This window comes from Stigmatopora nigra, chromosome 5 (genome assembly GCF_051989575.1).
Source record: "Stigmatopora nigra isolate UIUO_SnigA chromosome 5, RoL_Snig_1.1, whole genome shotgun sequence".
NCBI lineage: Eukaryota > Metazoa > Chordata > Actinopteri > Syngnathiformes > Syngnathidae > Stigmatopora > Stigmatopora nigra.
The window spans coordinates 9,028,179-9,045,476 of NC_135512.1; the positions used below are offsets into that span (position 1 = coordinate 9,028,179).

At 36.7% G+C, this 17,298-nt stretch overlaps 1 protein-coding gene across 5 annotated transcripts; it reads right to left on the minus strand.

Annotated features, from left to right (window-relative positions):
* Positions 1-909: 909 nt before the first annotated feature.
* LOC144196707 (cystathionine gamma-lyase-like) lies at positions 910-17,183 on the minus strand. Of its 5 annotated transcripts, XM_077717114.1 has the most exons (15): positions 16,881-17,183; positions 15,342-15,423; positions 15,162-15,257; positions 14,981-15,090; positions 14,589-14,723; positions 14,442-14,499; positions 13,991-14,068; positions 13,377-13,529; positions 13,031-13,152; positions 12,834-12,886; positions 12,382-12,536; positions 11,672-11,755; positions 11,254-11,304; positions 2,601-2,722; positions 910-1,629 (listed from the first exon to the last, which is right to left on the minus strand). In XM_077717114.1, exons 1-15 carry the CDS (start codon positions 17,061-17,063, stop codon positions 1,579-1,581), a joined length of 1,533 nt encoding a protein of 510 aa, XP_077573240.1. In that variant the 5' UTR covers positions 17,064-17,183; the 3' UTR covers positions 910-1,578. The 5 variants fall into 5 exon arrangements, with proteins under 5 accessions (XP_077573240.1, XP_077573237.1, XP_077573238.1 ...); XM_077717111.1 differs by lacking the exons at positions 2,601-2,722; positions 11,672-11,755 and having other exon boundaries at positions 1,611-1,629; positions 12,395-12,536; positions 16,881-17,175; XM_077717112.1 differs by lacking the exons at positions 910-1,629; positions 11,672-11,755 and having other exon boundaries at positions 2,650-2,722; positions 12,395-12,536; positions 16,881-17,175.
* Positions 17,184-17,298: the final 115 nt, after the last annotated feature.

Sequence of the window (17,298 nt, forward strand, 5' to 3'; positions counted from 1 at the left end):
ATATTTAAAAGACCACATAAGAACATGACGTGCACAAATCACTACTACACAGAATGAGACCCAATACAAGGGGGTGTACTCAATATTCACGTCAACAAAGTACCACACAGTCTTTGTTCATTGGCATTTTCTAGCCCATTGTGCCTTTTCCTTAGTATACTGGCCGATTCAGCCATGCTGTTTTTTTTTTGTTTGTTCTACCTTGTCTTGTGTTTTCTGGCATGCTCCCTTTGTCCAATAAACATTATTGTGAATATGATGTACTGCTTTTGAATCTGTGTTGGGGTCCAACTACAATGGCTTACCGTTTAATAATGATATAGAGCTGAGTTCTCATAAGTGCCACCTTCAAAAAGTTACAATCTATTCAAGATAAGTATCGAGCACTAAAGCCAAAGCTAAGTGTTGTCTTTTTGTGGATGTGGAGGAGGAGCTATCGAATGAAAAATTCAATGTAATGTGCTATTTTGTTGCCTGTTTTATAGCCCAATCTGGATTGAAAGGCCAAAAAGCACATCATCTTGGCAGGTTCATCCTGATTCCAAACAGGTTGAATGCTCCATTGTGGCAATTTCCTGGACAATTAGTATGAATGGCGTGAGCTGGATGTTTTTTAGTCGAAGGATGAGAAAGCATTTTTTTCTGTAAGGATGATTAAAAACAAGATGGCATGATGCCATCTTAGCTTGGACAATATCCCCATCTGCTCTTTAAATTTGTCTGGATGTGCCATAACTTTCTTTGAAAAGATCGTGAGAAGAATAAAAATGAAATTACAGATTTCTAATTTGCAACTTTCTTTCGAATTGAAATGTAAGACCAGTTCTTAGAATTATAACTACCCTTTTTTTAATTTCATTACACTAACCATCTGACAGGCTGGCTCATCATGAATTAGTTGCCACTCAAGTTTAGATTTTTTTTTTTTTTACTCCAATCCACAAGCAACCACCTACTTCACACTTTGTGTTTGGAAGCTGTCAAACACAGAAAAATAAATATAATTCTATCATAGTGCAGCAATGGTGTGTACTGACAGTTAAAGTAGCCTCCGGGTAGTTCCTTCACAGGAGAGACATTTAAGTGAATTATGATTGTGTCAATCTTTTTATTTTTCTTATTTCATGGCGCTTAGCCAAAGATGAGTTGACAAAAGCGGGGGGTTAGTGGAGAACATCTTAGGATGGCACTGTATTCTATCTATTTGTTTCCTTGTATATAGACTTATACTTGGAATCTAATGTGTTTTCTTCTATCTGTAATTTCTTTGAAAATGAGTCTCACCCGCTGTTACATAACCAAGCCCAAATGTAAAAATGGTTGACAATAATAAAGCTTTTTATCCCCCCTGCAAAATCTTCACGCAACAATGTCCCTTGCATGAAATACTTCTTTTTTCTCATAACAGAAAACTTAAACGACGATCAATTCCGTCAAGAAAAATGCAATATTTTCCCGAGAACACGTGCACAGTGGCAAAGAATATTGTGAAGGAACAGTGCTTCGAAATTCAATTGTAAAAACCTTATCTGATATTTGTGATGGAAAACAGGAAGTGACATACCGCAGAAAACAGCTCTACAGCTCAGTCTTGTTGAGTCGACACCGATTGAATATATTAGTTGAGATCTAAACAAAAAAAATGTTATTTGCAATTTACCTTGGGAGTAGAAGAGAATACATTTTAATGCTAACAGTTATGATAATGGTTATTGTAAGGATTGTGGTGCATTATGTATAGTTGAGTCATCATTGATGACCACTTTTTTGCCAGATGTTTTTGTTCTTTGTCCTCACCTGTGCCCATTCAAACAAAAACTACAAACTATAAAAGCAGAAGTGCTTATCTATCACTAAACCACAGTGATATAATATTCCTACTACTATAAATACATCATGGATGTTTGTTTTTCAAAAACAACTAACTATAAAAGCAGAAGTGCTTATCTATCACTAAACCACAGTGATATAATATCACTAGTACTACTATAAATACATCATGGATGTTTGTTTTTAAATGAACAACAGGTAAAAATATTTAAGTATTGAAATGTGACTAATCTTTTTACTTGAAACTCTTGCCATTCACTCACAATTTGTGTAAATGAGCCAAAAACATATGTCAAACGTCTAACACTCAGTCCCGGAAGAATTTTGATTTGTCTGAACAGATGGCTCAATAAAGTCGTTAAACAAGTTTACAGCCTCGTCTGTGTGTGTTTATAAATCCTGGCCCTTTTCCTTGAATCAGGAAAAAAAAAAGATAGGCTGCATGCCTGGAAGTATCCGATTGACAAGTTGCATCTAATAGACACACAGAGCAAGAAGTCATGAATCGCAATCAGCCGGGTTCAACTGCAGCTTCAGTCACTTTGGCTAATTTTGCTGAACTACCGTTTCTACGGTAACCGTCCAGGAGCATTTTCTGCTCCAAATAACAGAATCCAGTCTGTAATTTACCTTGTTTTCCCCCCCCAGAAGAACTCTAAATGCAAAATTGTTTGCATACAAGGATATTTTTTTATTTATGGAGCTAGGTTACAATCAAACACGTTTCTATTTAATGCAGTAAAATCAGAATCATCGTTATAATTGCTCACCCATAGCCGTCTTAATTGGAGTGTAAATTGACAGTGTTTGCACTTTGTTGGACTTGAACCTTGCATAGCAACGCCATTTGCCTTGACGACACTCAGTGACCTTGAGCAAAACCAAATGATGCCTGCCAAAAAAAAAAAAAACAACAGCAGCACAAGGCAGTTTTTAAATTGGGATTTAATGGACAAGTGGTCAAAATAAATCCATAAAGCTCCGTACTTGTGCACTCCACTTGCAAAAAAATAAAAATGCTCTAGCACATTAAAGTTGACCGCGGTGTTGACGTGAGACCTGGCTTTTCCATTATGAGGCGTTATTGAGTCACCGGATTCCATAAATCATAAACCAATTAGAATAAGACGCGAGCAGGCCACTGTTACAGCAATTTCATCAAATCTCATTGTGTCACTGTAGCCTCACCCCAAAATCAATACCAGGCGGATGTAGACAGTATATACAAAGGGGGAGAGTGAATAAATAATCAGCTTTATAATTATACATTTTACACTGCATTTATTTGGTCATTTTAGCATTTTTTTTTTGCTGTAGTTGACAAAAGCGGAAGTTTTTTTTCCTTCTACCAAGTCAAAATAATGTATTTCCCTGTCTCATTACACAGTCACGGGTCTTGAGCCTTCTTAGCATCAGCGTCTCTATTTAGCTTACAGTGCCTGAATAAAAGGTCTCATGCTCCTGACCCGAGCCTGAACTGAATTCCAATCAGCCAATTCTACAATAAATGGACGCTAATTGCTTGAGTTTGCTCGTGCCTTCTGGAGCTGATGGGGAAAAAAGGAATGCATGATTTGATTTGCGGATCCTATGGATTGGAGCCTCTCAAATTGCTGGCGTTGTGGCTGTGCTCAAAGACCCTCTCAGAATGTCTAGTGGGACAAGAACATGTGCAGAAATACGGGTGTTTGGATTAAATGCAGGGCGTGAAAAGGGGCGAGAACGATACGTAAACAGCAAGTGAAGATGGCTGGAGAGAAAGCTTGGCAAAGAACCATATGTCAATCTCCCAAAGATCCTCATCAATTTTTTAATTAAAATTAAAGTTTAATCAGTTGGTGAGTAGCTAAATCATAGACATTCACAGCCATTGTCCAAATAGTAGTGCATTTCAGAATATTTGGATACATACATTAATTTTTTAGCTAAAAAAATAAGACAGTGATGTGACATTTACAACATATATTTATTTTTCCGAGTGAACTTTTGAATCCTGACAATTTTTTCCCTGCTGCCATTCTCAAAGTAGCTTATGCACTTTTTTTATATCCAACATATCCCTTCCAATTATTTTGTAAGTAAGCTTTAGAAAGCAATTAGCTCCATTCAAATGACCTTTTTGTGGTCCCTCCACTTTTGAAAGGTGCCCAAGACTACATTATCATGCAGACAATATCACTTTTAAATAGAATTATTCAAGATTAAGCACAATTAACATCGTCCTTTGCTGTTTTCTTGAATGTATTTCCAGGAATACTTAAAATTTTATAATCTGTCAAACATAATAATCTTAATTTCAAGAGGGAAAGCCTTTAAAATGTTCTCTTTCACAATTATTTCCAAATAAATGTATGGATTTTACTTCCTGAAAACTACTGACACAAATATAATATACATTTTCAATATATTTAACTTTTGGAAATTCAACTGCATGTAGTAGCTGTCCAATTTGGTATTTAAATGAACCTGTTGCCTATGTGTGTGTATTTTAGCTTCAGTTGGCACTAACTACACTTTAGCAGTCAAGCTGTGCAGAATCATAATCAGGGTGACTGTGTAAGCACTGTAAATGTTGTGGTGATTAGTTCTTTTCCCCCAGACGTTACCTGTCTGCAGGACAGATGGGCCTGCTGCCCTGCCGAGAAGTTCATGCACTTGTTTAAACAAATTAGCCTGGAGGAACTTGAATATTTAACCACTGGCTCCGTAGTCATGTTTATAAAGCCATCGATATGCATGTCCCCGAGACAAGTAACAGACGGTTACAGTAAGCTACAAAAGAAAAACAGATACCGTATCTCATCCCCTGATTTACCACATACATTTCCATTTAAGTAGCATGTGTGTATATTGAGTTGATTGACCCATATAGGGTTCATTTTAATTTAAACTTGGGTGGCTTTTAAACCAGAATTTTATCATCAATCATTGAGGACTTGTTGAATTGGCATCCCAAGGATTTCCAAAGATTTGTTCATTTTCCGCCATGTGACTTTCTTATAGTCAGAATTTGACTGTCTGTCTCTTAAAGTGACGGTTTTCACCTCCCTGCTAAATATGTTTGAGTGTCTTTGGTGAAAAGTAATCTGAGCAGCAGCTTCCAAAGAGGCTAAATCAGAGCGGTTGTACTGCTTCGCTACAAATTGTATCAGAGAAACCGTTATTATAGACCCATTTCGGAACTGTACTGTCTTCCGAGTTGCTTTAAGGTGCAATGCCGTCAAGGACCTCTGGGCCTCCTTCACGGGTGGAAATTGGCTCCATGAAGACAAATATCAAAGACCATGATTTTCAGATTGATTCCAGAAGAAGAGGAAGACACTTGATTTGAATTGTTTTGTCTTCGGGCCAAATACACAGTTTGGACAGCTGCTTGTTCTCGCACAGTTGATTATTCCACTCACAGTGATGCAAGGTCATGTTTTGATTTCAATCTAGTCATATTTATGCAGCTTGCTTTCATTAATGTCACGGGTGAGGTGGAGCAGAAGCCAGTTGACTTCAAGTGAAAGGCCAGGTGGAACATAAGCCAATCATCTGTCAGCCGTAAAACAGACCCACAAAAAATCACACAAAGAGGGAGGTAGGGTAAACAAAAATTTCATTCAAGAGTAGCATTACTTTAAAATAATGTTACCCATTGACAAGTAAAAGTAGTCATTCACAAACAAAATCACTATTACAAATAATATAGTAATCAGTGTAAAGAATATTCAAGTACTCAGTAACTGCTTATGTCATCTAAATTGTTCTTACATATTATATTTCATATAGGAATCCAACAGACACTTCATTTTGCAAGCAAATCTAAAATTTGACATATTGGCTTAAGATGTCTGTGGCAGCAAGTTTGTCTAATTTTATTGATCTTGTGTTACATTTGCTGACGCAGATGTCGTATAGAACTTGCAATATACTTTCTCTCTCGCGACTTATAAATCCACATTTCCTCATCTACAAGTAGATGACTGGCTAAGAGCAGCAATGGAAAAATGGCAGAAGATAAATGTAGTATCTTCCTGTGCTCACTGCAGGATAACTGTTGTAATTATACAGATTTAAAGCCAAGTTCATCACTTGATTAAGGAATTGGTCAGCCTTGAAGCTACATTTAGTTGGTGTGTGTGGGTGTTATTTTAGCCAATTACACTGCTTAATCTTCTAATCGGCACCACTCATGACTTAGCCCTTTGAAAAAGGGTTTTGTAGATAATGGAACCCCAGTCATTATCTTTGATAAAATATTCCCAACTTATTATTATGTTGAAGTCATGTAGCCAATAGAGGTTTCATCAGATCAGAATATTTTTCATGAATACATACTTCCAAGGGACTGAAATGTTGTTTGAAGGCATTTTTTATGTGTACCAATCCCTTATATAACAATTTGAATGTGATAATATAAACAAAACAAAGGATTGATCCCAGGTTTTATATACAACATAACACCCAGAAGACATTGCAGCATGCTAAGATTGTCAAATGACTATCTAAATTCCCGGGTGCTATCCTTGGTGCTGAAAAAAGTAACAATGTATATTGACATGCCTGAACAAGTGCACATGGGGTGTAAATTGCTATGAAGAATCGTGGGTAAATTTACCACACAGTTGTGACGTGAACACTTGGGATTGTACTGGTTAATTAGACTTCTTATACTAAACTTATATACTCAGTATCATTCTCTAGCTCAGCAAAGATTGACTGGTGACAAGACCAAAGTGAATGCTGCTTTCTTTCCAGCCTGCTATTAATATGGGTATTTTATAATATGGTCAAGAAATGCTGGTTCCATAATCATAAAAATGATAATTTCAAACTCAAAAATTTGGAGTGTTGTCCAATTGGAGAAGTCGACAACACAATGTTGAATCATTAATGCAGTAACTGCCATCCACAGAATCACAAGCTGGGATAACACCCCCTCCGGCTTAGTATGTTAAGACAACCATCTCTTCCATGATAACTTCCCATGTCACTTTATTTTTTTGCCTAAATTGACACATCATGATCAATTGTTTCTGGGAGCCACTGTAAGCATATGGTGTATTGATGATCTGAAATAAAATGCATGGATGGACCTACAATAATGAGGAACAAGATGCAATTTTCTGCTTGGCTCACTCCCATGTTATAATGTGTCACCTCAAGAAATTCTAACCAAGTGTTAGATCAGACACGGAAATGTATCGACCGTCACTGGATAACATGCAAGTTATAAAAGACACTAGATGGAAGCAGTGCACTTGTATTTAGGATGTTATAAAAAACACAGTTTAAGTGAAGAGTTTCTTCCCTTTATGAGAAAAGGCTGACTATGTTGGGCCTGTTTATGGACTGTTTTCCCAAGCTCAGTAATTGATTCGCTTTATTTACTGTAAAGACCCAATAGCACACCTCGGAAAAGCATTGTAGCAGTGTAACATCAAACTATTGCTAGATAATGTTGTTGTAGACTACAAATATTTGAGATCACTAACAGCTACAAATCCAGCAACCAAGTTCTTGAAACTGAAAATGCATTTATTTTAATAGATTTATTGCAGATAGATTTTTTACAGGTCTCAAGAAAAAAAAAATCAGCCAGAAAGGCACAGCTAATCCAAACTGCCATCCTTATAAATACAAGGAAACTGTGCCTCAGCCATGAAATTGGGCTTCCTGTGAGTTAAAGGAGTGACTTTACATTTAATCCTGCTGCTGGTCAAGAATTTATGTGATTGCTTTGGCCCAAAATACGACATGCTTGGTTTATTTGACTCCTACAAAGCATCTAAAACCCAAAGTTCGTCTGGAAGCGGAATGACAAACATTCCAAGAACAAGAATTAAGCCGGGTGAGGCAGCATTGAATTAGTTTTATTGTTCCTCCACCAGTGGAACAAGTTATCTGGTTAATTAGGACTAAAACCACAATTGTTTACTTCAGAATATTTATACCTGCTCCCAATGGTGTGAAGTTATGACTTTTGCTTTTCATTTGTCATTGGTTTTATTTATATTTATTGTTTTATTCGTTTTTAACTGTCCAGATGATTTAATGTGACTATGTATCATTTTGTTTGTTTCTAATTCTATTCTTCCATTAATAAAGATAAATGAAGCTGTCCCAGAAAGAGCAAAGTCGTGAGATGATTTCAATGGATGAATGCTAATGTTGGGAATCATGATTATTTCCTCTACAGCAATTTATTAAGCTTACATAAAGATTTTTTTTGCAGATTGTCTTTCAGTTCTCATCGTGTCTTTATACCTTTCTTTGAGATGATCATTCATCGTCTGTTTCTTTGAAATGCAGTAGTTTAATTTAATCATCAAGGCCTTCAAAATGGTTTTATTGGCAATTTCCAATGTTTGTGCAATGTGTCTATAAATGTGCTTTTCACTGACAAAAGAAAAATGGGATGTTTTTAAAGGCTGTTCAATAAAATTTGACTCATATGCTGTATTGAATTTCATTGTGCTAGCAGTTATAGTTTTCTGATCGTGTTTATGTTTGCTTAAATCAAAACACAATTTATAAGCACCTTGCAACATATTGGTGAATAAATATAGTGTATATATAACTTACAAATTCCTCATTGACCTTGGTCACCCCAATTACTTATGCAGGGAAATTGATGTTTTTTTCCGCAATCAATACAAAGTTTATTATGTTCTATTTCTTTTCCAGGCTTGTGTTGGAAAGCTTTCACTTCTGGAGTTATGGCTCTTGCGCATGCATAATTATTAAAGCTATTGGAGTCAAGCAGGTCAGACAGATATACTGTACAAACAGGTATATGCATATTCCGAGCATGCACATACTCAGGAGAAATTATTCCAGTCATCAACTTTGTTGATAATGTGATTTCCTTCTCAAATGTGAGCATTTATTTTAAAGACCGACTATCTCCTTAAGGGACACTTTACTATAAAATCCACAAATTGGACTTTACTGAGAAACACCCCAAAGCCCATTTCTTTGTAAAATAAACAAAGAAACAAAATAAATCAGTTTTAATCTTATCTGGCTGTTGACCAGAAAGCCAAAGTCATTTATGGAAGTGATCGAGTGGATGGTAAGTGTTATTTTTCATCCTTTTAGTTTCATTGCTATGGCGGCCAGCATTTTAGTAGGTTTTTTGTCTTTCTTTCAAAAACAAAATCATTGTTTATTGAAACAGTAATTACATGTTGTTTAGGAAATTGTACCAAAACACAAACACTACCGAAATAACCCACCCCCCCCCTCCCATCCAACCAAGAGGTCAGCACAGTGTATTGAGCACTTAAATACAAGTGGACCAGCTGCTAAGAAGCCTATTCTGTTGTTTTGATCAAAACATTTCCCGAAGACAGCTTTAACCAAGTGACAAATGATGTGTAACCAATTAATATTTGTTAACAATGACTCAGAAACAGAATCAACAATGGTTTGAAAGGATTCCCTCATTTAATTGTGTGTAAAAAAACCTTGTGATAGTGGAACTTTACAGCCCTCCAGCCAGAAATTATTCACATTTTCTAGAAGCCCTGTATAGTTGTCTACCTTGATGTCTAATTTAATCATGGACACAAAAAGCTGCCTATGACATGCAATGGCAACATAATTTGGACATTAGGAATAATAAAAATGCCCCTCTATATTACTACTGTTTTTTTTCCGTGGGAGCAAATGACATGTTGTTATCTGGTAGTATAGTGTGTCTTGAGTAGCTGTGTATCGAGATGGGTACACAAATGACGATAAAGCAGGTAATATGAATTCCTTGTGTACCAACTGTCATTTTACAAAGACAATAAAATCCACATTACATACACATCATGCTGTTGCCCCTCGATTTTTCCCCCAAAGACAAATAGTGCCATCTGAACAAGAGGCAATGAGTTAGGAAACCTCTGATATTCACCAAGACAACCAATAGAGTAAAGAGTTTTACAGCAGTTACCATGGAGACCGACTCACTGGATGCTTCAAAAGGGTTCATTTAATTTCATATATATATATGCCTATATGAATCTTCAGGGTTTTTTGTTGACCTACTATGTCATCTTATGCTCTCAGTAAATTATACCATAAAGGTAAGAATTTCCACAGAGAATGTTAGTGCTGACACCAAACTAATTATGCAAATCTGTACCCCAAATGGACAGTTTCCAGGTGTTTTGAATATGTGGGAGGTTTTTTTTAATTAATTACAGCACTTATCACACACTTTAAACATCCCTGCCGTGTTTAGAGCAGTTGGCCAGTAAGCTTGCTTCCAAAGCTGGTGCTTATAAAGATTTGGGCTCCACATTTTGGTGTATTTTTTTCCAAATTGGTGTCAGCACATGTATACAGTTGTCTAACTAACACACACACACACACACACAAAACACCATCAAGATGACGACTCACTTATATTGAGTAATTTAGGTTGCACGGGCGACATCAATTTAGCCTTGCAGGCACAGTGATAACTTGATGCATGTTTTCGGTAAAGTAGCTCATATTAGGGCCACAGCAGCTGATCATCAGTCTCTTTAACCGTTAATTACAATATCGGTAAGGGCACCACCTGTTGCAGTATCGGTGCTAATGTGCATCTTTATAGTTATGTGAGCAAATTTTACTGTTAAGTAGTATTTTTTTAATGTATGACCTATGAACATAGCTCATTTAGGTTCTGAATATTCTCTAATGTATCGGCTTCTTTGTAGTTGAGCCCCCTAAAAGCATTGGATTTTTCCTTTATTTTAGATTTTTCTTTTTCTTTCTCTATGTTGGGCTTTCGAATAAAAATAAGACACCAATGTCATGATATTGTATGCATTATGTATTAGGACAAAAAAATCCCAATTTGTACAATTCATTCCTTGTTCATATAACATCAAATCAAAAATAATTCATGTCATTCTTGCACATACACAGTTTGAAAATAGATGTACATATAGATTTTGTTTTGGACATGTTTTATAAAATTTTAAAAAAAGATTTTGCAATGATGTGCTTAACAATAGAGACGGAGATGTGTGCTACTCTTGTTGTAATGATAGCATTAGACTTGTGGTCAATATTACATTCAGAGCGGAATAAGAAAAAGTAATTAAAGAAATGCAATTCAATGATACATACGTCTGCAGAAGCAGAATAAGGTGTTCAACACACTATTGAATCTTTCTGGCGTAAGATTGTATCATTCAGCTCTTCTGAAGAAGCATCCCACAACACACACAAAACCAAGTAAACTCGGATAAATAATATTGCTTTTATAACACATTGTTTTGACCTGAATAGGCGTAATTGTATACTATGGGTTTTTGTTCTAACATGTTGATAATAATATATGGGTAACATTGGATTTAGGAAGCAACAATGAATTGTGATTATTTCTCCATGTTTTCAGCGTAATAACAGGGTATAACAAAAGCCTAGTTCAATAAGCATTTTAGCACCCACCTTTAAGTGCTCTTCCACAGGTTAGCAGTATCTTCAGTTCTTCGTTGGATTCTATAAAACATAATACAGGAGGATTAAAGTCAAGACTCATTAATAAAACAGGCAGACATTTTAATAAGATAATGGTAATAGGATGATGTTCCAGGATGGATTTGTCACAAACACGCACAAAAAAGTTTGAATCGTTATATTGCTTCTTTCTGGCTTTTCTTGATGAGCTAAGGAGGGGGGCACTGTGTTTTTTGGAATGAAATGTAGATTAATAGTCAACCAGCACAGTGTCAGCCACTCACTGAAACAGCAGACACTCCACAGTTAGATTATGTATGGCATTCGCCACAAATTGAAAGCTGCAAGTCATAAACCAACAGCCAAGTTTGTGACTTGGGGGCTGAGGGAATCAAAGCAAGCACAGAACTTGAGAAGAGGTTTCTGGGAAGACTCTTGTGGAGGAGCCATCTGCTGGCCATGGAAAGACTTTGATGTCTTTCTGCAGCAAAAATTAAGATGAAAGCTGAAATACACAAAACTGCAAATGCAAGAGTGTAATGCACACAGTTGATAATGGGCCGTAATATTATGGGCTGCATTGATAGACTACAGCCCCCAACATAGTAACACAATCACATTCTTTTTAATCTAATTTATTCTCACCATGTTTGCAGATTTCTTACAAGCCTGAATAAAAATATATGGACCCATAACCCAATCATTACTGTGTACTTCAATACACAGTAATCGAGATGATTTGTGGGGATAAAAAAATAAAATAACTTACAGCAATTTATAGCAAATAAATATAAAGAACCTTATTTACTACGGGTCATATACTCTCTATTTGGCGTGTATAACTATGCTGTACAATTGTCATGTCCACTCTTTAGTGTATGATAAAAATTCAAGACATCTAGACATATTCACATTTTTGAATGGACCATAAAAATTCTCCCGAACACATGATTAGCCAAATGTGACATAACTATAAAATAATACACCATAAGCAATTTTTATCATCTTTTCTAAAGTGCTGTACTAGCTGTCAGAAGAGAAATTGTAGTAAAACAGTAAATCAATGTAAGGGTTGGTAAGGCAAGGTAAACCTAGAGATTGGTGGATGTATGAATGTGCAATTTAGACTTACAAAAGCAGCAGCAAGTGCTTGATCCAGGTCTGCAATGATATCCACCTCATCCTCCAACCCCACAGAAAGACGAATCAGAGTGTCACTAATACCCAGAACCTTCCTTTCCTCCTCAGGCACAGAAGCATGTGTCATAATTGCCCTGCATTGAAAAAAAAGATAAGTCACTTAAGCATATAATATTTAAAATTGAATTTTTCAGGATTGGTAGACAACTGTGGTGAATTACATGTTAAGTCAGTAGATACATCAAGTACAACAATTACATGTCAATAATAGTTTTAATTAACAAAATAGGTATCTGAAAACACCCTGAAACCGAATTTAATTAATCTCTGCTTCCCTCTCGTGGCGATTTGCCTGTCGTTACAACTGTGTATGTTTTAGTGGCCTAAGCTTTGAACAGAATTTGCCAAAAAATGATGTGCCTAATACTTACGGATGCTCAGCTAAACTTTCATAACCACCGAGACTTTCAGCCACAGCAAACAACTGCATTTAAAAAGACCACAAAACACAAACATGTACAAAATCAGTATTGTAAAGTGAACATTATCTTTGAAATATCATAGCAGATAAATATACGTGTTTTTTGAAACACTGGATTGCCAAGGAGGAAAGAATATTACAACTTACTTTGAGATTTTCGAGAAAGGTGTTGGCATGCTCAAGTTTCCCTTTAATGTAGAAGGTGATCATTCCAGGACATCCAGTGCATTGTTTTTTCACAACCTCATATTGTGGGTGAGAGGGTAGACCTGTAGCAAAAGATGATGGGCAGTCAATTAAGTGTACAACGGGTTAATTTTCCACACATGTATGTATGGCCAATTTTGTATTTTTGATTTTGTTGCATCTGCAGGAATCATCACCTTTCATTTCTCCCAATTTGACCAGGAAAATGCAAATGAACACTTAAAAATTTGCGAAAAATCACAAAAAAAAATTGCATTGGACTGGGCATTGCAGTTTTTTACTCGACCTGGGTAGATAACACGCTCCACTCTAGAATCTGCTTCTAAAAACTTGGCCGCTGCCAAGGCGTTCTTAAAGTGGCATTCCATGCGTAGATGCAATGTCTTCAGTCCACGGTTGACCATGTAGCAGTCAAAAGGTGATGGTACACAACCGAGAGCTGTAATGAAAAGACAAGCAGAGACAAACTTTTACAAAACCAATTGACAAAGCCTGTTGTGTGTTGCACAATATTTTTTTCCTCATCATTTCACTGCCTTTGTTATTGTTGTCTGACAGATGTTTCCTATTGTGTTCTCACCACACAGCCACACTCAAAATGGCTACAGAGCATCAAATACTAAAGTAAATGAATACCATGTTTTTATTTTGTAAAGCACTATCCTGGCTTTACTTTTGGAAATTTTGAACCCTGACTTTTGCGGTGGAAAAAAAAAATAGGACAGTTTTCACAAATGTTTCACTAGATCATGTTATGTGTGTGTTGATGTTTGCTAGATATTTCGGGATCGTAAACTTCAAAGAAAAGTCATAAAATGCCCACACGACATGTACCCTCTCCAAATAAAAACAGTTTTAGTTATTGGGGATGTCACTTTTGAAAATGTTATTGTCACTCACCATTCTGTAGAAACTTAAGTCGGTCATACAGCTTTTCATTGTTGACTGACATCAGCCCCATAACGACATCACTATGACCTGCCAATTATAATATAGAAATGAATTTAAAAACAAACAATAGGTGGATTAGTTTAAATAATATTCAAGACCTTTGGCAAATATGTGACAATAATGGATGCATGAAGGGTGAATAACATTTTTGCTATTATATAATACTAAAGACATTTTAAACGCCCTGTTTGGTCAAAGGTTTACAACAGTAGTGTTTCTGTAAAACAGTAGGTCTTGAAGTTTACAATTTAACAATTAACAAATCGAATTCACCTTATTTCTAAGTTAGGACCTTCATTTGAATGGCAGACACCAGCACCAAATCTTCCATTCATTTCAAAAATGACCAATGCCATTTATTAGAGTAAATAGTAAGTAGTAGTAGACAAACATCACTTACCATTCATATATTTGGTGGCTGAGTACATGCAAATATCAGCTCCCAATGCCAAAGGACGCTGATGACACAAAGCAACAAATAAATCATCTACTCTTTTGCAAATTGACTCCAAACATGAACTTAGTCAACTGCATGTGTGCGTCATACCTGAAAGTAGGCAGACATGAATGTATTGTCCACCACAACCACAATGTCCTTATTGTAATCGTGCACCATGTCGGAACAGGCCCTAATGTCCACAACCTTCATGGTAGGGTTAGTCGGTGTCTCAATCCAAACCATCTGCACAGGCAATAATGACAACATGATTATGTGGTTGATGCATTCTGCAAAACCAGTTCATAATTATTAATATGATGTTACGAATAGCGAAAGTGTAACCGATGACAAAACCGCAAATATTTTCTTTGTGACTTTGAGTCGGGTAACATTCTTGTGTTCAACAAAATGACAGCTTGTTAAATTATGTAGTTGTATAAACAAACTAAAACTTTTAGAGAGAGATAGCTTGATGTGAGAAGTGCTGAAATAGTACTTACTTTAGTCTTGGGCCTTAGAGCTGCTTGGACTAACTCTAGTTTGGTACAATCAACCAGGGTGATCTTTAGCCCAAATTCAGCCGCCACTTTATTGAAGTAGCGGTTTGTACCTTGCAAATTCATAAAAGGTAAGCAACCTCATAAAAAAATGAAGAAGAGTATTCTGTGAGCGAGTATTCACCTCCATACACATCATCCATGCAGACAATTTCATCACCGGCTTTAAACATGTGCGTGATGGTCAATGTGGCAGACAGCCCCGAAGCCACAGCAAGACCTGAAACAAAATAAAATAATGCAAATCAAATCTTAAAAAGTTACTTGAATACAGTCCACATGTTGCACAAATTGTAACACTTACTGTACTTTGCACCATCCAGCGCTGCTACGGCCTTCTCAAGGCATTCTCTAGTGGGGTTCCCGCTTCGGCTGTATTCATAGCCCTGCATAGAAATAAATAGATACATAAACCATTTAAAATACAGTTTTAAAGCAGGTTCAAATAAAGCATTAGAACTCGTTTTTTTTAGCGGATAAGGTAGTTTCTTCCGTTCCAATCTGCTCAATAGTTTTTAAACAAACAATCCCTTTAAATTCACTATTAACACCATTGATATTACTACATAACTTGCTGTATTAGATCGTGGCAGTGGATTTTCTCTTAAGTAGAACCATGCTGCACTATTACCACTAATCAAAAACACGCAACATTTTTCATAGTACAAAAACATCTTTGTTGACAATGAAAAACAAACATCTTGCAATGTTTGAGGCACATATTTTTTTCTTTTATTTAATGATGTCCTCATCAAATAACTGCATGTCTGGGAACACTTTAAACTGCCCAAAGGAGCGACAGGGATCATAGACAGCTGTATGTCTATTTGTGTTCTGCAATTGGCTGCCCACAGTCAGAAGGTATTTAGCACCCCCTGCAAGAAGATGAGTGGTACAGATAATGAATTGATGTTTTTTTTTGGTCCATTGATCTTGATAGAAATGTAGATATTTTGACACTTTAATTTTCATTCATTCATTTTCTGAACCGCTTTATCCTCACTAGGGTGTCCAATCAGTCTACCGTACAGGCTGTTGGAATGTGGAAGGACACCGAAATACCCAGAGAAAACGCACGCACGCCCGGGAAGAAGATGCAAACTCCACACAGGTGGACCGACCTGGATTCGAACCCAGGACCCCTAAGCTGTGGGGACAATGCGCTAACCATTTAACCACTCACAGTTGGGTAACTTATTTGAAAAAAAAATTCCTTTAAGTGAAAACAGAAGAACATTACACATGTGGATGCAAGTCTGAGCAGTTAATGTTTGCTGGAAAGGGAGCATGGACTGCCTTGATGCAAAAAGTAAACATTCCTGTGAACGTACCATATGTCAAAAGCAGAGAAAGTTTAGTTATATTCATGCAAAAAGACCCAACAGCCAAAAGAGTTTAGCCATGATGTCACAGGCTGTATAATAGTCATTCTGACTATGTCTATAGGATGTAAACCTCTTGTAAACAGGGGCACGCTTGTGGGGTCAAGCATACCAGAATAAACATAAAAATGTCAAAGGTCAGTAAACCAGTCAAAGTGAGATCAAATGCGGAACTTCAAAGTTTCGGTTCCAGTCGAAAATGTTTCCATCAACTCATTTGGTGGCCAAAACGACACACAAAGTAAGGGAGATGGGAGAGAATACAACTGTACACATTGCATTACTCTGTATGTTACGCATGTGAGAAAGAACCCAGAATTTAGTCTTCTGTTATTCATTTCATTAATTCCCACAAGATAAGATGGTACAATTAGAAAAATAGGAACATTGCAATATGGTATTTACAACAATTAGTAGTAACCTCGTTGTAATTCACAAAATATGGGTAAGTTGGTGCTCACAGCGTGCTTTCCGGGCTTGGTCTGTTTGAACGTGGTCGAAAGTGATATCATCGGGACCACAGCCATGGATTTCCATTGCTCCGGTTCCTGGCCGACATGGATAGCGTCGGTTGCGAACGACTTGAATGGCGTGGCGAAGTCAGAAAACATGTCACTCCGATCCCCTTCAACGGGCTTCTCCATTGATCCGCGTTGAACTACTAAAGACTAGAATTATGTCAACTGGAAATGACAGCACAATCGCAGAAGGAAGATCCCCCTTATATTCCCAGATTCGCCCGTAAATATCAGCCAATCAGCGTCTAGTATTTTCGAACTTGAAGCGTCGATTGGTGTAAAGCACCTGACCTCCCACACTGTCGCACTGACAACCGGAACTTATGATGATGTAACTTCTCCCGTCTTTTGAATCATACAT

Coding starts and splice junctions, on each gene's coding strand:
- LOC144196707 (XM_077717114.1), bottom strand. CDS start 17,063: ATGGAGAAGCCCGTTGAAGGGGATCGGAGTGACATGTTTTCTGACTTC. Junction 15,424..16,880: donor CCAAGCCCGGAAAGCACGCT/GTGAGCACCAAC, acceptor ATTTCTATGCAG/GGCTATGAATACAGCCGAAG. Junction 14,500..14,588: donor TCATGTCTGCCTACTTTCAG/GTATGACGCACA, acceptor TTGTGTCATCAG/CGTCCTTTGGCATTGGGAGC.